Source organism: Cynocephalus volans, chromosome 13, assembly GCF_027409185.1.
Source record: "Cynocephalus volans isolate mCynVol1 chromosome 13, mCynVol1.pri, whole genome shotgun sequence".
NCBI classification, from domain to species: Eukaryota; Metazoa; Chordata; class Mammalia; order Dermoptera; family Cynocephalidae; genus Cynocephalus; species Cynocephalus volans.
In genome coordinates, this window is record NC_084472.1 from 12,246,752 (window position 1) to 12,268,670 (window position 21,919).

General features: G+C 36.0%; 1 protein-coding gene across 1 annotated transcript in view; it reads right to left on the minus strand.

Moving 5' to 3' along the window:
* Nucleotides 1–21,919, minus strand: part of MYOM1 (myomesin 1) — a 131,320-nt gene that overhangs the window by 99,787 nt on the left and 9,614 nt on the right. The window contains exons 3-5 of the mRNA XM_063077233.1: nucleotides 6,861–7,001; nucleotides 2,860–3,115; nucleotides 2,154–2,311 (exon numbers count right to left, since the gene is read on the minus strand). Of these exons, the coding sequence (XP_062933303.1) occupies nucleotides 2,154–2,311; nucleotides 2,860–3,115; nucleotides 6,861–7,001 (555 nt within the window). The remainder of the gene's footprint in view (nucleotides 1–2,153; nucleotides 2,312–2,859; nucleotides 3,116–6,860; nucleotides 7,002–21,919) is intronic.

Here is a 21,919-nt window from a genome sequence, read left to right on the forward strand (position 1 = left end):
TGTCCTCTCATTCCTTTGTCTTAATATTTATTTTTCACTCAGCTTGCAAGGCAACCTAACCCTCTGGGAGAATTTACCATAAGGAGTGGAGCCACTACAACTGATGCTTTGCATCAGGCCAGTCAGTCGCCCTCTCCAAGCACTACAGGGGGTGTAGGAACTAGCGGAGGCTCTTCTAATCCTTCCTGAGACAAAGTTTGTCTCTGTGCCTTCACTTTTGTTTGAAAGGAGCCCCTAGGACATAGAATTCTCGTGTAAATTAAATAAATATTTCAAAGTCACACGAGAAAGATTTTGGGGTCAACTGCATTACCTCTCAGCTCTGTGAGGATAACTGAAAATGGACTGTGTTTCTGTATATTTTTGAATTTGACTGGAACTCTAAAGGTCAACAGTTTGCTCATCTCATATATTTCTGGGAAGTTTTAATTTCTTGTTTGTTTGTTTTTAAATCATTCTTTTTCCAGGCCAACAAAGCATAATGTGAGGAGTTTAATCTCTGAGGTTTATCTCTGCCTTTGTGAAATCACATCACTCTGGTTTAGTAACACCATCAGTGATATATGTGGCTGAGTTTTTGTTCCAGTTGCCGTGTATTTAAACAGAACAGATGAATGCTCAAGAAATTAAAATTTAAAAATTATCCTTAATTTTTAAAAAAACATGAAAAGATAGGAAAGTATGTAATACACATATCTACTCAATTAAGACTCCAATTATTCATTTATTATTACTATCTTTTAGTTCATGAAAAAAGAGGAATTTTTTACTGACCAAGTAATATTTCTTGGAGCTGAAAATTTGTTATTCTTTATGTATTACTATAGGAAAGTTTGGATTTTTTTTTTTTTTTTTTTTTTTTTGAGGTGAGAAGTAATCAGTTTAAGAGGAAACATTCCTTTAATGGGCCAAATTGAGCAACTCTATAATCCCAGAGAAGGGTGGGACAAAGGCAGATTGACCCCTAACTCACTTTTATGCTTTAAATCTTGTAAATTGATTTTTTAAAAGTTCATTTTCATTGAAATATGTTCCTATGTTTTTCATCTTTGTCTATTATAAATGATATGCCTTAATTCATACCCAGCTTTGGTTTTTACTTTTTGGTTCTCAGATTCAATAACCCTGAAAAGAGTTTACACACATAGAAAAACTGTAAGTAAATCCAAAATTATCAAAGGCAGGTTAATATCACAGGAGAATTTTCTAAAACCTCACCACCTGCTCCTTAAGAATAACCTTAGGTAGTGAAATGAGTTATCTTGTCAGCTACCTCCATTAGCGCCAGCCAGGCGTCTGATCACCACTAGAAGTAAGGGAAAAGAAAGGAGGAGACATGTGCTCTGCGACTGACAACGTCATCCCATGTGGTCTCTATGCTGCGATGTAGGGTGTGTTCACCACCACATCTGTGGATAAGGAAACAGGACGTGAAATACCTATGGCAGAGAATAAAATGCAAACGTCTTTTTTTAATTGGCTCAATCATTTTCACACTTGTGCTCTCTGTAGCAGATATTCAGGAACTGACAGGAAAGTTCTCAGTTTCCGGATCACAAAGTCACTGGCAACTGCCATAGGATACATGAGTATGACAGAAAGAGAAACAGAGTGCTTATTCTTCATGGAAAGTTAATGTCCTAAGGCCCCTATCGGATGATATCTCCCATCTAATTCCCCCTTTTGTTTGGTGTCAGAAAACACATAGAGGCCTCAGCCCAAGCACGCGAGGGGTAGAGATGAGAACCCTCTGGGTTTTGTCTATTTTTTAAAAGGTAGCATTGCCTCTTATCACAAAATCATACCACAATGTAAAGCTCACTGATGGAAGCAAATTTCTATTTAATTTTTATGATCCATAACAGTTCTAGACATATTTTTTGGTATGCAAAAATGTTGACTAAAATTTAATACTTGACATAAAGACCCATTTGTATGATGGGATTAGAAAGTATGTTAATGTATCAGATGTAAGCAAGCTTTTTCTTTCTTCCCATGCATAAAAATTCATCCTAATATCCTTTCTTTACTCTTTTGAAAACCTATATACACTTGTAGATTGACTCTTGTGTATTGATAGTTCTCTGTGTTTTCTTAGAGGTAAACTTAACTTTGTGTAATCAATTCTATTAGTTTTCATGACGATAACATACCATGTGACGCGAGGTTCCGGCCAGCCTGCTATGGAGCAGTGTAACTTTGCATTCTCTTTCTCCCAAATCGTGTGGGAGCGAGGTTTAATAATAAATTCAGGGGCGTGGAGAAGATGATCTTCATTCAACTTTGCATGATATGCCTCGGTTTCTTCTAACTAGAAAACAAGTAAACAAACATTCTCAAAATACTACTAAATCAAAGTAACTTTGGTGCTAAAATAAACAAGTAGAAACAAAAATTTTTATTTTTCCATTTGGAACCTTTTGTGTTCAGTATGCATTTCTCGCCCCCTTTTAAAAACAGATGTAATTACTTAACATTTAACAGTCTAAGCTTGAGCAATATATTTCACTTCCCTAAGATGGATTTCCTAAGGTTCTTTAAAATCTAAAATTCTCTGGAATTTAAAACTACTAAGTTTGCCTTTCTTTGATCTACACATTAAATGTCTCTCTCCTTGTTGTCTTTGGTTTTGTTTCTCCACAAGACTGCACATTTCTTCATTTGAAACAAATCGATCTATATCTACACATACACACAACTTGTTACATGCATTTTCACTTTTTTTTTTTTCTAAAGATGACCGGTAAGGGGATCTTAACCCTTGACTTGGTGTTATCAGCACCGCACTCTCCCCAGTGAGCCACTGGCCGGCCCTGCATTTTCACTTTTGTAAGTTACATTATAATTGTCTTTTCTTACTGTTTTTTTCAGCGACAGTTGTTCTGCCTTTTCTCGAATTGCAACTTTCCTTGACTTCTTTTCAAAGGTTTCCTCCTGTTGGAGACTGGATGTGGACCGTTTGGATGCCGTGGACTGTTTGGATGACATGGACTGTTTGGATGCTGTGGACTGTTTAGATGTCTCACTAGCAAGAATATTCCTCTGGGCTATATAAGCAGCAGCTTCTTTAATTCTTTCTTCTTCTGTATCTGTAATTCCACTCACATGCACTTGACTAAAACACAATAATAGCAAAATGTGGATATTGTAGATAGCAGTGATAAGATTGCTTAATTTTACTAGATTCAAAGTACCAGACCTCGGACACTACATCCTGTGCCCAAAGAAAACCTGACACAGAAAAACCTGGTAAATCAGGAGTTGATTCATCACCTACAGAAGTGGTCTTCCCCTTAACAAATGATGATAATAATGATAATAGCAACAATAATACCTATATGGCCCTGGTGCTTTTCACCTGCATTATCTCATTTTACCCCCACAAAAACCCTATGAGGTAAACTGTATCATTTCTATTTTAGATATATGGTAACAAGGCTCAGAGAAGTTAGATAACTCGCCCAAGGTCGTGTCACTGGTTGCCTTTGTATGTTTAAATATGATTTAGTTTACAATAAAAGATTAAATTGTGTATTCCTTTCCAGAAAAGATATATTGTAAAATGAGACATAGTTTGTGTGCCTGTGATCCTGATACATGATCATGAGCTTGATCTGGATTCTATAACTCAGCTGATGAAATATGTACACTGCCCAGAGCTGTGTGTAAGTAAGTTCTGCATTTACATGAGGCCCACATGCCTACTGGGGCTCTTTCTAAGAAAACAAAGGTTGTGTGTATATACATTCTATGTGTGTATGTATTCAATATGACAATCTTCATTTGTGCTTGCACACAGCCCTGAAGAGAAGAAATGATCAAGCTTGCTATTGAAGTGGTGGTATTTATACAAGTGGCTTGTTTTTATTCACAATTGATGATAATGGCAAGTGAGTGGCAACATCCAAAAGTGCTGTGCCTAGCTAGCATAGTGGTTTATGATAGAATTTGAGTTTTGATGTATTGATGTTGTTAAAAATATTTGGATATTTTTAACCTTTTTCAATGCCTTTGCTGTAAACCCCATTGGTTGTTTCAGAGAGAGACTATATTGATTACACCACAGATTCACTTGAAATTGAGTCTATCTTAGACCTAAGTCAGAATTGTACACTTGCTTTTCTTATGAGAATGACTACTTAAAAATTTCAGCAAATACTGTCATTGTGTTTGCACATTCCTAGCCCCTGAATCTATGCAGTTTGCTGAGGAATGGAAACCACTGGCCCACGTTTGGAATTTCTCATCGAATGTTACTATAACATCTGGTAGACAAGATTAGTCCACTTTGTTTCTGACTAAACTTAGTGAGTACATTTTAATTTTTTTCTAGATTTCTCCAAATTAATGAAGTAGTCACTACTATGGAAGTTAGTAATATATCCACTATAAATAGGGCAAAAAAAAAAAAAAAGATGGAAAATTTTAGCTTAGTGTCCTGACTAAATTACCTCTAATATTATTTAAAAATAAGATAGAAAGTGATGAATTAGTAAGTGAATACAAAACAAAACAGCAAAAGATTTTGCTTGGAATTTTCTGTAGGCATCAATATACAATAGAGAGGCTTTTAATATGATTCAATACATATAATAATGGATCATAGTCAATGCTAGCCTTTCCCCAAGCTGAGACAACTCTAAGTGAGAACACTTTAAGCTCTCATCACCTCTAGAAGCGATGTGATGACATAGCTCTAGAGGGAAGAATGAAGTTACACCCTCCTTGCATTTTCCATTAGCAAACAAACTTAAACTTCCAGAAAAAAACCTGTAATTATTTCACATGAGTACTCAAGTACACTTAAAAAAAAAAATCCTAGGACAACAGGGGTATTCTCTTGTAAGGAAATATAAGGGGTTGTCAGTGATAACTCTTTGATAACTCTTCCATAATCTGAGTACAAGAGCAAGAATATAATGCTAACGAATGTACAAAAATACACTACTACAAAGTAAAAATGAATTTTAAATCTTCTAATACTCTACATGTCTCTGATGGTGTCAATTCAAAACGTGCTGCTGACTCAAAGTTAACTCAACTTAATCAGAGTATAAGAAGTGGAATTTTCAGGTGCCACACAGAGGAAATGCCATTTTCCAGAAACACACTATAATTGCAGAGCACATGTACTCTAGGTAGGACTTTCAGTTCTTGCACTCCCAGCCATATGACTTTCAACAAGTCACTAAGCCTTGATTTCCTTGTCAAAAAGTATTAATCTACTAATACCTCCCCAGGGTTGTATGGAAGACTCAGCAAGATGGTTTATATAAAGCACCTAGTATGATTCCTGGCAAAAAACTGAGACTCAAAAAATGTTCATTTCTTTCCTATCCTCTTCTCAGATTGTTAATACTGTCAACACCGTTGTAAAATGTTACTTTTAATGCAGTAATAGAGGAGATGGATCTGTATAAAAAATAAAGGTGAACTGGAAATAAAACCTTGAAGATCAAATTTTATTCACATTTTTTCTTATCACTGTTTATTTTGTAAATTATTTGTTGAGACTGACTTGGAAGAGACAAAACAATTTGGTGGGGAAAAATCAGGATGAAGACATTAAAAGTGAGAAGCTTCACTTAGAGCCCACGGGGGGGTGGGGGGGGTAGGCACATCACATAGGCTAATGCTACATTGATGTGGTCTTTAAATGATTTTTGAAACAGAGTGGGAAAAAGCAAAAGACAAAATGTTTTACTCCTATCCTAGCCATCTCCTATAATGAAAATGATGTATACCAAATGTATAATTACTGTGTAATAATATAATAATGTATTAATGTATATTAAACTACTGCAAAGAGGCTAAGTCTGGGCAAGCACACTTAGTAATATAAGCATGTTTCTGTGGAAAGTTCACTTTAAAAGTCAAGGATATCAAATATACCAGATAAAAAGCTAAAACTAGAATGTCATTTACTCCTTTAACTTCCTAATTGGGAAAGGAAGGAAATTGAAACAAGTCAGAGAGGAACTGTCAGAGAGCAATGGAAAGAAAAACACAGGGCAACAGAAGTAGGCCACGAAAATTCAACCCAATTATTTCCTGTCTTTCAATGAGGATCTACTTTTTCATGACATTTGCCCTTAGAGGATGACCTCATTTTGAGTGTCACTTTAGCTATGGCAATAACTCTCCATTCAAAGGAAAATAAACAGGGAAAGGTCCAGAAAGTTCCTGTTAAACTTTAATCTTGGTGTCTCAGACAAGTTTCCTTTTAAGATTCCTTTCAATATTATGTCCACTCAAAAAAAATGTTTACATAAAAAAGATAGAAAGTTGGCATTAGACACTTGTGATTTAGTGATTATTTTGTTTGAAGTTTACCTTGAAGTAAATGGTAATCTATTTTCCATTGAACAAATATAAGCCATACATTCAAATTATTAGATTTATTTCCCTAATGAATAATAATTAAAACTACAGTGACAATAAAGATACTTTCCATTTACCTAAACATATCATTTGTTGATTTTTTTAGTTCACCAGCATTTTACAGTTTTGAACCTTTCTTTTTACTCTATCCATAGTTGACTACATATAGTTTTCAATCACTAGCATCCAAGGCTCTACTTCCCTTCTCAACTAGTTACATAAGTAGCATTGAATTCTAATCCTTCTCTTTTGTCATGGAGCCATCCTATGTGATGGCAAAGATTTCTGAAAAGGAAATCCCTTTTTTGCAATTAACACTTCTCTCCCGGTGCAGGGTTCCAATCTTCCTCAGAATTTCTCAACCAGTATATAGTAAGTGCTAAAAAAATGTTAGCTGCTACTGTATTATTATTATTATCTGACAACATTTATTCCTCACTTTCTAATAATCAAAGCCAGGAAGAGAAAGCACAACACACCGTCCTGAGAAAATAGGCACCATGTAGTCGCTTGGCAGATTTTCTTTCTCCTCTCCAGACAAAAGGCTCTTCTTGGCTCTCTTTGTTTTGGGACTCAACTTGGATGAATAATCTTCTAACAGCAGACTGGAATCTGTAAGTCTGAAATAAAACCCCTAATATTAGACAATAACAAAAAATGGTTTTAAAATACTCAAAATACTGATAAAAGGAAGTTTTAACTTGAGAGATTTTACAGAATCCTAGATCTTGAACGGTATAATTATTTTTTATCTTTAGAATTAAAGTGGAGTTAGAAAGACCTCACATAGTACACTCTATATAGACACACAAGAAAAATAGGTCTATTTTGATTTCATGGGTTTTTTCCCCCTTAAAGTTTCAAGTGTAAAGAGTAATCTTTTCATAATAGTTCCTGTAGGGCTGGGTCTGGAGCTCACAGACCCCTCAAGCCTGTTGTCCAGACTGGGCCACAAAACCTTCGCACGCAGGTCTACAAGCTAGGTAACTGGACAAAAGGTCCTTGGAGCCTTGGTTAAAGAAGGAATAGTCTTTAGTCAGCACACACAACACTATGAGCTAAACAGTCCACATAGAAACTCAGAAACTCAACTGCTACAGGCAAAGTCCACTGAAAAACTGAGAACTCCACTGCTACCGGCAAAGTCCAAAGTAAAAGTGAGCAGCTGCCAGTAGAGTAAACATGCTCTATTTTTAGAGGGGAGCTCTGCCGGCTGTCCCCTTCCCAAACTCTGAAGAACACAAGAATAGCAACAAAACTAAAAAGATACACAATCCATCCACACATATCTTGTTTACAAGGAATGTGCACACCACCCCCAACTGGACTGGAGGCGAGGGGGCCTGATTAAACTATTCTATTTTTCTCACAGTTCCAAATACGCTTTGTTGTTAAGGTAATGTTCAAAATGTAGGCAGACTATATAAATGGTTTTGATACACTGTGCATCCAAATCCCCTTGGGGGACCCTTTTCGAGATAGTGGCCCAAGATTATATCATTTTATAAGGGGACCCAGATAATTCTGATACAGGACCCTCGGTTCATACTTTGAGAACTTTATGTAGACAGACTCATTGTGAAGGAACACTGCACTTATCAAGCAATACAGGTAATAAAAATATTTTATGTGAACACATGGCACTGAGCGACTCTGAGGATTACAGGGGTGTGATAAGGAACCGTTTGGTCAGTCCTACCTGCCTTTGCACACTGAAGAAAATGTGCAGTTGGAGGTAGTGTTCTAATAAAGCAAAAAATTTACTAGAGAGGTGGAAAACATGAGAGCAGAGATTGCCGAGAGAAAAGATTGAAAAAAGGAAAAGCATAATCTTAATCTATATAGTTCTTGAATGAAATGAAATACATTTTCATAAGAACATAAAATTTGGTGTAAACTTCAGGAGGAGTTCATGGATGCCCTGAAGTCAATCCACGGACTCAGAGTTAAAAGCTCTGGTCTACATGGTCATGAAAGATGTTAACAATAGGGGCTGTGCAGGAACTCTGTTGATCTTTGCAAGTTTTCTGTAAATCTGAAACTTTTTCTTTCAGAAAAAATTAATACAAAAAAAGTCCCTGGTCTAGCAACGATTTGAAGAGAAGGTGAAGCATGTGAGTGGTGTGGCATAGGAAAAGCTGAGCTGTCCAGTTCAAACAGCAAAACCTTCCAAACCATCCACACCTAGACCATTTCCTAATCTTTGAAAATCATTTGGAAAAGCAAAAGAGATTACCTAAATTGAAAGCAAAAGACAGGCCAAACATATACATGACACAAAACGAATATATAATAATGCAAGAAAACATTTAGCACAAACAGAGTGTGGAGTGGCTCCGGGCCGGGAACGCAGGGTGGGCTCTGCCTTTAATACTCTGGAGTGGTCGCATGGAAATGGCAAATCTCTTCCTCCTTCATTTCCCACTCCCTCCCTCCAGGGAGAATATTTAACCGTTTTTTTCTATGATCAGCATTAAAATTTAAGGTTAAAACCTTGAATCAAACTTGTGGATTGGTTACCAAATGGATGCCAGAGTGAAAATTGTTCCTGGCTGGCTGTTGCAGGCAGCAGCAAAATGACTGCATTCTATTCCTCCAGCAGTTCACAAAGTACAAGCTGTGCTTATACAGGTCTAAGTTTAAAGTAGTATTTTCCATCACCACTTTATTCCATTACTATACAAAACAAAATTACGTGGCTTAAGAGTTTCATTTGTTTTCATATTTCTAGAACAGCTGGATTTTCCAGTTTCTCTATTTTTCCATTTTTTGCTCTTTTCTTTTTACTTCCTTTCTAGTGCCTACAGTAATAGTCTCATGAGCTCATATTTTTCAATATTTTTTACATCAAAATAGCTATGATTTGTCATTCTTTTTGTTGTTGCTCCTTTTCCTGTCATTTTTCCCCTAAGACAAATCTTTAAAACGATGTATTTATTATATAGAACATGCCAGAATGTGATTATTCCATTCTCACAGGTAAATCACAGCAGCTGATTTTTAATAGTTAACTTTATGCTAAAGATTCATGGCACTATCACATGCCTCTATTTCATATGTCATCAGGAATAAAAGACTACATAAAAGAATTATAATGTATTACATAGTATTATTTAGAAAATACAAAATCTTCCTCTTTGTTTTACTCTCCAAAGTTTCTTCAAGCTTTTGATTTCTAATGAAAAAGAGTGTGTGATGGATTGGATATTAAAATACTATGTCAACAGATGATTTAGTAATGCTGTTATTTATTGATGCTAGCAAACAATACCAAATCAAAACTAAATAAAACACAAAGTTTTAAGAAACTGACTATGTAATAATCAGTGCTATTATTTGAAAAAAAGCCATGAATAGTCTATTTTGTTTTAATCCATGAACATTGAAGTGCAACATCTTACTCTATTGAATTTTAAAGTTGAATAATGTTTTCAGAGGAGTTAAATAAAATATGTAGATTTTAAATTTCTTTGAACTTAAAGAGCTAAGTAAGGGTTTACTAACCTCTTGGGCTTTTAGTTTTATCTAAAATTTGAAAATAATACTCTATTTAACAACTCAGCTTCTGAGTAGACACTAAACTTCATATGTATGGATTTGAATAGATCTTTTAACTATCAAAAGTACACGTAGCATTCTTTATGTACTCAGCTTGAACCTTGAATCTTTCTGAATTTCAAGTTATGAAGGGAATGAAATTAAGCAATAGGCAAGGATTGACTGTGTGTGCACTCGTATGCATCTATGTGTCTATAACTGTGTCTAGGTACATTTTTTTGTACTCTGCTACTAATAGTGCTATGTCCTCTGTTACCATGGCTACAGTTGGCAAATTTTAAATAAATATCCTGGTCTGTATAACAGTATCACACCTATGACCAGCTGCACCACAGAAAACGGACACAGCCAAGCACTCTCTGGAAATTCCCCAGGAACTCAGAAATAGGCTTACACCTGCATCTAATTCAAATACTGAACAGAAAAAAATTATAATCTTCTGCTCTTACAATTTCATAATAATGTTTTATAGGAAAATCAAGGACGAAAACAAAATCCTAGAGCTGGAGAGATCTCAGGGATATTTATACCAGGCCCCTCATTTTACAGACGTGAAAACAAAGGCCTAGAGTTTTTGTAACTTGCCCATGTTCACATAGGCAAGTTGGTAGCTGAAATGGGACTAACTCCCACCTCTTCTTGATTTTTGGGTTAGTGTTCTTTCCTCTATACCAGTGGTTTCCAATTTTTGTGATTGAGTACTCTCAATTGAAAAATACTGGGGGCGCACCACGTATATATGTTTGCTTACTTATTTATAAGTTCTATGCATATACCACTATATAAATATTCTTGCCTTAGAAAACATTCAGTCAATAGAAAAATTTTAAAGTATAAATTTGATTTAGAAAAAATAGAAGTGTTAATATTTTTCCCTATATTTCCATGGCTTGTCTTTATGGACTCCCTGCTTTGGAGACCATTACACCATCTCACACTGCCCACAACTCTGAGGTTGATTTGCTATTCCTGAATTTATTCACATAAATGAAGGTTATGAAATCATCACGGTCCAGTTAAAAATAAAGCCCCCCCCCCAAAAAAAAAAAAAAAGCTCATTAACGTTTACATAAAGTAAAATGCTAGTCCCTTAAAGTTATGTTTATAATCACCACATACTTTTGGAAAATTGTCCCAGATTCCCCAGGATGAATAAATTTGTTCATACTTATGTCAAGTATGGAATTTCTTAATGGTTACATTACTTTCTGAAGATATTCTCACAGACTATCAGCATGGTTCAGAAAAATGATGCACTGTCATTGCTGACTATGCTCCCAGAGCCAGCATTGCCATCCCTATGTGTTCACGATTATTCTGCATGACTGGTCTCTCTATCTGTCTTTCCCACTGACTGTGACTACGGAAGGGGAGGGATGGTCTCAGTTATCTTTACATCCTTAGCAAGGATGTATGAAGGTGTCCAGTGACTGGAATGAAGTGAAATCAAGATCCGTTCTCCTGTAATCATACCCTAACCCAATGATTCTCAACCCTGGTTTCACATCAGAATCTGCTGGAGAGGTATTAAAAATGGCCAGTGCAGAGGCAGGATTTCCAGTATGGCGGAATAAGTAGTTCACCATTTCTTCTCCCCCAAAAGCAATGATAAAATGTGACACATTGTCAAAAATGACCCATTCAGGGCTCTGAAAATCAATCAAAGGCACACACTATACTGAGAAATGGTTATTTATAAAAAACCGCTAAACTTCATGTATGAGCAGTGGGAGTGGGCATGGCATTCTTGCCTAGGCTTTGCCCATTGCCCACCCCCAGTTCAGTCCAGAAGGTAATTCTACCAAGGTGGGAAAAGGCATGGAAAGGATTTTTCCCTGGCAGAGGGGGCCGACTTGATTTGAAGCAGAGCATGACAACCCCCCACATCCAGCAGTACTGTGAACAAACACGGCAGTCTAGGTGGCAAATAAACAAGGAAAGATCAGCAGCTCAGCTAGCCTGAGGTTGCAATCATAGTTGGGGCAAGCAGTAGACTGGTAGATCAGCCAGAAATGGAATAGGGAGATTTGGGAAATAGCCTTCACAAGCTCTCTATACATACCCGTGCAGGAAAATATGGAAAGGGCCCAAGTTTTTCAGTGCCAGAAAGAGAGGAAAGAGAGAAAGGGCAGATTTGATAAAAAAAAATTAATCTGTGAATCCAAGATGATCAACCAACCCAAGGAGGATACACACAAAGAGATACACACACCTAGATATATCATAGTTAAACTTGTCGAAAGCCAAAGCTAGGGAGAAATCTTGAAAGCAGCAAGAGTAAAATGATTCACCACATAAAGGGGACAAATAATACTGTTAATGGCCGACTTCTCATCAGAAAAATACATCCCAGAAGGCACTGACGTAACATATTTAAGTGCTGAAAAAAATGCCAATCAAGAATTCTATATTCAGTGAACTACCCTTCAAAACTGAAGGTGAAGTGAAGATATTCTCAGATAGACAAAGACCGAAAGAATTCTTTGCTAGCAGACCTGCCTTACAAGAAATACTAAAGGAAGCCTGGCTAGATAGCTCAGTTGGTTACAGCATGCTACTGATAATACCAAGGTCCAGGGTTTGATCCCTGTACTAGCCAGCTGCCAAAAAAAAAAAAAAAAAAAAGGAAGACTAAAAGAAATTCTTTAAGCTTAAAGGAAATGATAAAGAAGTGATTGATACCAGACAGCAATTTGAATGCACAGACAAAAAATGAAGAGCACCAGAAAGTGAATAATTGGGTAAATATAAAAGACGGTATGTGTACACACACATATGTACAAAAGTGTACATATATTTATATATACACATATATATTTCTCTTCTCTTAAATTCTTTAGAAGACATAAGATTGAATAGAATACTTATCACACTGCATTTCTGGGTTTATAACATACATAGTTGTGGTATATATGTGTAGTATAGCACAAAGGAGAGGGGAAGAAATGAAGCTATATTACAGCAAAGTTTCTGCATTTTACTAGCATTAAGTTAGTATAAATCTGAAATAATTAGTGATAAGTTATTATGTGCATTGTGATTCCTAAAGCAAGCCCAAAGAATATAGTCAAGAAACAAAGGAATTAAAATGGTACACTAAAAATACCTATCTAACACAAAACAGGGCAGTCAAGAAGGAGCAATGGAACAAAAGAGATATGAGATATATGATATACTGAAAAAAAAAAATAACAAAAGTGGCAGCCATAAATCCAACTGTGGGGAAAATAGGATAATTTAGTCAGGTTCCCTCAGCTCAGGTCTGGTTGGGGGTGGAGCAGCACATTCTTAATTCTCTGTAAACAAGTTGTGTGTGGGTGGAGTTAGTGCACATGTGCACCAAAGTATCTTTTTAGTTTTGTTGCTATTATGTGTTTTTTAGTTTGTGAAACAGGCTAGCAGGCAGAGAGCTTGTGTCCAAAAATAGAGCATGTTTACTCTGCTGGCAGCTGCTCAGTTTTTCTTTGGACTTTGCTGGTAGCAGTTGAGTTTCTGAGTTTCTCCTTTGGACTGTTTAGCTCCTAGATGTGTGTGTGCTGAATAAAGACTATTCTTTCTTCAACTAAGGCTCGAAGGACCTTTTTGCCAGTTACCTAGCTCATAGACCTGCGTGTGAAGGGTTTGTGAATGGGCTCAAGGAGTCTGTGAGTACCAGACCCTAGCTCTAGCTCTACTCCAACCATACCAGTTATTTTATTAAATGTGAATAAAATAAAAGCTCCAAGGAACAGGCAGAGGTTGTCAGTCTGGACAAAAAAAAAAAAAAAAAAATCCAATTAATCCAATTATATGCTGCCAGAAGAGGCATGTTTTAAATTTAAAGACACATCTCTTTTAAAGTAAAAGGATGAAAATGATATACCACACGAATGGTAACCATAAGAATCCGGGGCTATCTTAATATCAAACAAAATGTATTTTAAATCAAGAAATATTACTAGAGACAAATAGGGACATTTCATAATAATAAAAGGGTAAATTCCTCAGAAAAACATGTTAATTATAAATATATGCATCCTAACATACATGAAGCAAAAATGACAGAATTAAAAGAAGAAATAGAAAGTTGAAAAATAATAGTTGGAGACTTCAATACTCCACTGTCAATAACTTATAAAACAACTAGACAAAAAAATCAGCAAGGATATAGGAGACTTGAATAACACTATTAATCAACTTGACCTAACTGATATTTCTAGAATAATTCACCCAATGAAAACAAAGTAACTGTTCTTTTCAACATTCTCAAGGAACATTCATATGCTAATCCACAAAACAATCTCAATCAATTTAAAGGAACTGAAATCATAGAAAATATATTCCCTGACAATAGAAGAATTTAACAAGAATCTACAACAAAAAGAAATTTAGACAATCCTCAAATATCAGGAAATTAACAACATACTTCTAAATAACTTATTGGTCAAAAAAGAAATCATAAGGAAAATTAGAAAATATTCTGTACTACATGAAAGCAAAAACACACATTAAAATTTATGAGATGCTGCTAAAGCAGTGTTTAGGGGGAATTTTGTAGCTTTAATTGTCCACATTAGAAAAGAAGAGAGGTCTCAAATTAATAATTTAAGCTTCCACCATAAGAAGCTAGAAAAAAGATTAAACACAAAACAATCAGAAGGGATATACAATAAAGATAAGAGGGGCAATCAATTAAATAGAAAACAGAATGATAATAGATAAAATCAATATAACAGAAGTTGGTTAATTGGCAAAATCAAGAAAATTGGCAATCCATTCACTAGCTTGATCTTGTAAAAAAGAAGACACAAATTATTAAAATCAAGAATGAAAAGAGAAACCACTGCCAACCCAACAGAAATAGAGATTCACAAGAAAATAGGATGACCTTATGCCAAAAAAATTAGACAACCTAAATGAAATGGGAAAATTCCTACAAAAACCCAAATTACCAAAACTAATTCAAGAAAAAATTAAAAATCTGAACAGACCAATAACAAGTAAAGAAATTGAATTAGTAATTTAAAATTGACCCACAATGAAAAGCCCATGCCCAAATGGCCTCACAAAGAATTCTATCAAATATTTAAAGAAGAAGCAATACCAATCATTTCCAAATTTTTTCAAAAATAGAGAAGAGAACACTTTCTAACTCATTCCATAAGGTCAGTATTACCTGATATCAAAGCCAAAGAAACACATTACAAGAAAAGAAAACTATAGACCAATATCTCTTATGAAGATAGATGCAAAAATCCTTCACAGAATGTTAACAAATGGAATCAGCAACATATAAAACATATAAAACCAAGTGAAGATTATCCCCAAAATGCAATGTTGATTTAACTTAATTAGTGTAACATATTATATGATGGAGTTTGGATGTGTTGTCCCCTCCAAAACTCATGTGGAAATTTAATCCCTAGTGTGGCAGTGTTGGAAACTGTCTGAGTCATGGGGGTGGATGCCTCATGAAAGGCTTAATGCTTTCCCTGGGGGAGGGGGATTAATGAGTGAGATCTCGCTCTATTAGTTCCTGTGAGAGCTGGTTGTTTATAGGACCCTGGCACCTCCTCTCTCTCCCTTGCTTCCTCTCTCTCTTGTTTTCTCTCACCATGTGATCTGCTTGTACCCGCCGGTTGCCTGCCACTTTCCACCATAAGCAGAAGAAGCCTGAGGCCTGTGCTAGATACAGCTGTCCTAGAATCATAAGCCAAATAAACCTCTCTTCTTTATAAATCACCCAGTCTCAGGTAGTTCTGTTATAGCAACAAAATGGACTAACACACCATAGTAATAGAATAAAGAACAAAAACCACATTATCATCTCAACTGATGCAGAAAAAGCATTTGACAAAATTTAACATTCATTGATATTAAGAACTCTCAACAGAACAGGAATAAAAGAGAATTTCCTCAAATTGATAAAGGCCACTTATGAAAAATCTACAGCTAATATTTACTTAATGATAAAAAAACCCAAATGCTTTCCTACTAAGATAAGAGCAAAACAATGATATCTGCTATTGCCACTTAGATTCAACCCTGTACTAGAGGTCCTAGTCAAGGCAACTAGTGAAAAAAAATTGGAAAGAAAGAACTCTACCTTTAGTTACAGATGATATAATTATGTATGTAGAAAATCCTAAGGAATCCACACACACACAAAAATTAGTACTAATAAATGAGTTCAGCAAGATCAAAGGATATAAACTCAAAAGACAAAAATCAATTATACTTTTGTACTAGCAATGAACAATCCAAAAATAAAATTAAGACACCTCGCTATTCATAATAGCATCAAAAATAATAAAATATTTAGAAATAACTTTAACAAAGTAGTACAACATCTATGCATTGAAAATTATAATACATTATTATGATAAGTGAAAGAAGATCTAAATACTGTAAATAAATATTCCATGTTCATGAACTGGATTACTCAACATTGTTAAGATGGCACATATTTCAAAATTGATCTACAGATTCAACACGGTCTCTATCAAAATCCTAGCAGACTTTTTTCTTTGTAGAAATTGACAAGATGATTCTAAAATTTATATGGTAATATGAAGGAACATAGACAAAAAAAATTGTAAAAGGGGAACTAAGTTTGAGGACTTACATTCAACAATTTTAAAACTTTTAATAAAGCAACAGTAATTAAGACAGTGTGGTACTGGCATAGGGACAGACAGAACATATAGATTAATGGAACAGAATTGAGAGTCCAAAAATAAATCCTTACATTTACGGTCAATTGATTTTTGATGAGAATATTAAGGAATTTAGTGGAGGAAAGAATAATCTTTTCAACAAATGCTGCTGGACAATTGTGTATCCATATGTGAAAGGATAAATTTAGAAGTTTATCAACATCATACACAAAAATTAATTTAAAATGGATATAGTTCTAAATACAAGAGCTAAAATGATAAAACTATTAGAAGAAAAGATAAGACAAACTCTCTAAGATGTTGACTTAGCGAAAGAGTTCTTAACTATAACACAAAAAGCATAATTCAAGAAGAAAAAAACAATAAATTGAACTTCATCAAAATTAAAAACTTCTCGTCTTTGAAAGACACTGTGAAGAGAATGAAAAGACAAGGCAGAGAATGAGAGAAAACATTTATAAATATATCTGATATAAGACTTGTATACAAAATATTTAAATATTATGATAACTCAATAATAACAACAAAAAAAATTCAGTTAAAACATGGCCAAAGATTTGAATAGGCATATCACCAATCAAGATATACAAATGGCTAATAAGCACATAAAAAATGGTCAGGATCATTAGTCATCAAGTGGACACAAATCAAAACCACAGTGAGACTCCGCTACGTACCCACTATCATGGCTATAATAAAGAAGACAGGAAATAATACATGTTGGCAAGGTTGTAGATAAACTGGAATATTCATACATTGCTGAGGGATTGTAAAATGGTACAGCCATGGTAAGGATGTGGATAAACTGGAATCCTCATACATTGCTGTGGGAATGTAAAATGGTAAAGCCACTTTGGAAAACAGTTGGGAGGTTTCTTATAAAGTTAAACGTAAACTTAGCATACAACCTGCTGATATTTTTAAAAGTGCAGGAGAAAATTGACTTAATGCATTATTAAACAATCACCTTTCAGAGTGTGTTATATGTTATAATACCACTGAAAGCTTCACAGGTTTATTTCTTAACTTCTTGTAGCAATTTCATTTATTTAACAAAAAATTCATTGAGCATCTATTGTGTGCAAAATACTATGCTAGACACTGGGAGTGAGATATGAAGACAAATTAAAAACACTTGTTTTCTGAGAGCTTTATGATCTAGCAGGGGAGTAAATGTATTATGTTAATCAAAAAAGGAAGGATGGAAGAATATGAGGAAGGAAGGCACATAAGCAGAAAGACCAGTGCAAACAAAATTTGAATTCACAGGCTTTTCAGTGAATTTTTGTCTGGGGTTATCAGGGAGTCCTTTATGGAAGAGCTTGATGTTGAAAATGGGTAGGACATCCCAGGATGACAGAGAGGTATGTGCAAAAGCTTAAAAACAAAAACTCTATTTTTATTGCTGACTTATCTATGTGCTGTCATTAGATTTAACTGAGTGGCCACGAAAGATCTGAACTCATTTTTATTATTCTATTTTCCTTTAAAACAGCTCCTTTGTATGTATTTACAACCCAGTACTGTTGCATATACACAAAATGCTCAACTGTTTACCAGAACAGAGAAAGAGGCAGTGGTTTTAATGAACTACGGGTCAGCTTCCTCTTCGTCTCTTGGCTATCTTTGCTCCAGTCAGCCACTCCTTCCTAGGCTTCTGGTATCTGAAGTTCCATCTCTTTCATCTTCAGGACCCAGTGCAGAGTCAGCTGGAGCCTGCATTCTCTTTTCTCCTTTCTACTTCGCTATTAGCCACATTTCCCCCTCCTGTGAAACTTGAAAGACAATACTTTTCTTTGGACTTTGTGAAAAGGTAGTTTTGTGTCTACATTTGATTTAGAGCAGCTTTGTTTTGATACAGGCATCTTGTTGGCCTAAACACTTTCTACTGACCTTTCGCTTCTCCTGTTTCCCAGTCTGGACACTAATGGAGGTTTCAGGAGAACATCAAAGTTAGTGGACTAGCAGGAGACTAAAAAGAGTCCTTTTCCTACTAATACACTTTGAAGAAAAAGTTTGTTATAAGATCCAAACATGAATTTAGTTAGATCAACATCACCCTCGAAATACACTGACATGTAGTGTCACAATAAATAACCATAATTGGCTTATAATTTTTCTTTTTTGCATTATTTACCTTACACTTACCTCTTTTTTTCCCCCTCTCCATTTTGCCCTCTTGGCTATAGAAATATCTAATTTTCAGATTTTTTAAGACTACTTAAAAAGGAATGTAACCATATTTTTTTTCCTATTCATTGCTCTATTTTTCCATGATTTAAATTTCCATGCTCAAGCAACATTTTACTATCATTTTCAGTAACTTTCCACGGCTAATGTATAGCCATGATCTAAAAGTAAATACCTTGGGGGCCTGAACCACTTCTCAACATGAATGTAGAACAGTTATATGTTCTAGAAAGGATGGATGGGTAAAATACTGAGAAATTTAAATCTCTTATGGTTCTTATCTTTATATATCCTTCATTTCTGACTATAAATTAATTTAACCAGATGAGATTATGGCCCATTGTTAAGCAGGAGTAAAAGAGTTTACTCCATATTTCCTAGACATTATAATATACAAAACACTTGATAATAGTATCAGGATATGCCTTATGGAGTCTAAGCCTGTTTCTTTGTAGACTGAATTGTCCAGAGTTTTCATAATCAAAAGAATCTGGTCTAACCAGGTCAGCTAAATTATAGTGCCTTGGGAGATCTGTGATAAGTCACATTTACTTGTCCTGGAAAACATTATCATAAGACCATTTTACTTAGAAGCAGCCATAATGGCACCAGACAGCCATAAAATAATCTAGAATACTTATTATCCTTCCCCTAGATCGCTGCATGTAGGATGTAACCTAGTAACAATCCCAAATCTATGTCATGTACAACCAATAGAAAAAAGCCTGCTCAAGTAAGTAGGTGGAGTTGTCCTTCTTTCTCTCTTTTGATCCTTTCCCCTTCTTGTGATTATAAAATATTAAGCTCTGCTGGCTTTTTTCAGAACACATTTTCAAGGCTACCTGATCTATGTGTCTCCCGACTTGCAATCATCATATTGGCTCAATAAATCTTTGTTATATGTATTTGGTCTCAGCTGCTTTTTAGGTCAACAGTTCATAAAATTTAATTTTATTATCTTATTTATAAAGTAGCCCAGACACCCACATCCAACCCCACTTTGGGGATGGTCACTGGGGTTGACTAGGACTTGCCTGAAAGTTACCTTATTCATTTGAGGGGTTCCTGCTTTTTGGTTTTGTTTAGAAAGACTGATGTGGAAAAGCTCATGCCTGTTGCAGTGGCTCTCTTGGGCTTCCAAGTCGAGATCTCTGTAGAGAAGCTCAGTTACACCCCACTGCCCAGCTAGCAGGAAGGTGCCAAATTTGTGGAGGCCGAGGCCCTGTAAGGACAGAGCTAACATTTCCCCTCTGAGCCCAGGGGGGTGACCGCTTTGTTCTTCCTCCACCTTGGATGACTTGTTCCATTCCACTCTGAAAGGACATGCCTCCCTCCTCACAGCATGATTCACACACCAACGGAGGATTAATGCCATTCTGTGAGTATCTTGTATCATCTCAACTTGATTTAACCTAGGAGGCTAACAAATAATATTTTCAATGTACAGTCAAGCACAGGAAGCAAAGAATAAACCACGTCTTTCTAGGCCTTGGTCTACATATCTGTGAAAGGAGGAGCTTAAATTAGGTGAACTTTTGGTCCCTTTTTGCTTTAACATTCCATGATTCTATGGACCTATAAATTGCCAGTTATATAACACTGGTATTACCAAAAGTGAGACTCCTGGTTCTCTCTCCACAAACAAGCTGTGCATGTATAGATGAGGGAGTGGGAGTAAGAGATTAGCACAGGGTGAGGACCACTCTCTTTGGACTAAAGGTCAGGCTTTGGGATTCAGGACATAATACAGCTTCCTTTTAAAGAAGTAACCTGCTCTTCTGCTTTCAGTAGATCGTCCTCTGACTTTCCACCGCCTCGGAAGCAATATTGAAACTCTTGGACTCATTTGTTGATGCTTAAACACTAGAAGACAAATCCAAAAGTGTTTCATTGATTCTTGTTACCCAGGAACTATGGGCCTTCTTTCTTAAATATAATAATTAAAATTTTATTTAAAGAACAGGCTATATAACCGTTTCTAGAGGAAAAAAGGTTAGAATACAAAACCTTGACATATCAGCTGTTTTCCAAGCAAACTTCATTTCCCATAGCAGTCTATTGGCTCAATATATACATATATATTTTGTAATTCAGATTCAGTCACTTCAATCTATAGATGAGCATATAATGATGGTTATTTCGAGGTATTTACTAAACACCATAAAAACACTAACAGTGGAATAAGGTGTTTCTTAAACACCACGTGGAAACTTAGACCTCACAACATGAGGGACAATCACTTTCCTCATTTTACAGATGAAGAAGCTGAGAGGTTAACTAGCTTCTCCAGAGTCACAAGCCTAACTTCAAGCAAGCACAGGCCTGTTTGACTCCAAAGACTATCCACATCCCCTCATGTTATAATGTCTGGAAATGCCTTTGAGAATGATGAAGTAGTAAATGGTTTTATCATCATGTAGCACCTAAAGGGCACCTCAGGAGATTTACTGTATACAGAAAGTCTACATGGATCCTTTTGTAGCCTTGAAACTCCATGGCTAAAGGGTGCCAAGGAGCTCTGTGAGAAATCTGATGGAATTTAGAACTTAGCAATATCTAATAGAACCAAACACCTGGCCACTGCTCACCACACCCTCCATTACTATGTATCTGGCCCTAGCTGGACCACAGCATTAACCTCCTAACTCGGTGGCTTCTACTTTTGTCCCATGGTCCACTCTCCACAACAGCCACAGGGATCCTGTGACAACTTAAGTCACACCATGTCACTCCCCTGCTCAAAGCTCTGTCATGCTCCCCTTTTTAACTTGGAATAAAAACTCCTTACAATGGCCCACAAAGCCCTCCATGATCTGTGCTGCCCCATTATCACCATGCTGATATCTCCTCCACTTACTCTTTCTGCACTCCCCCATTCTCTCACACTGGCCTCGATGCTGTGCCTTGCTGTAAGGCCTTGCAGAGGCTGCTCCTCAGGCCTGGTATACCTTTCCCCCAGATAACATCACAGCTAAGTCCCTCAGCTATCTCATTTCTTTGCTCAGACAGCATCTTCTCAATGAAGCCTGACTGCCCTCCTGAAAATTCCCACCTGCACCCCTGCCCCATACCTGCCCATATACCTGATCTCTCTTACCGTACTCTGTCATTGCTTCCATAACATTATTTCTAGC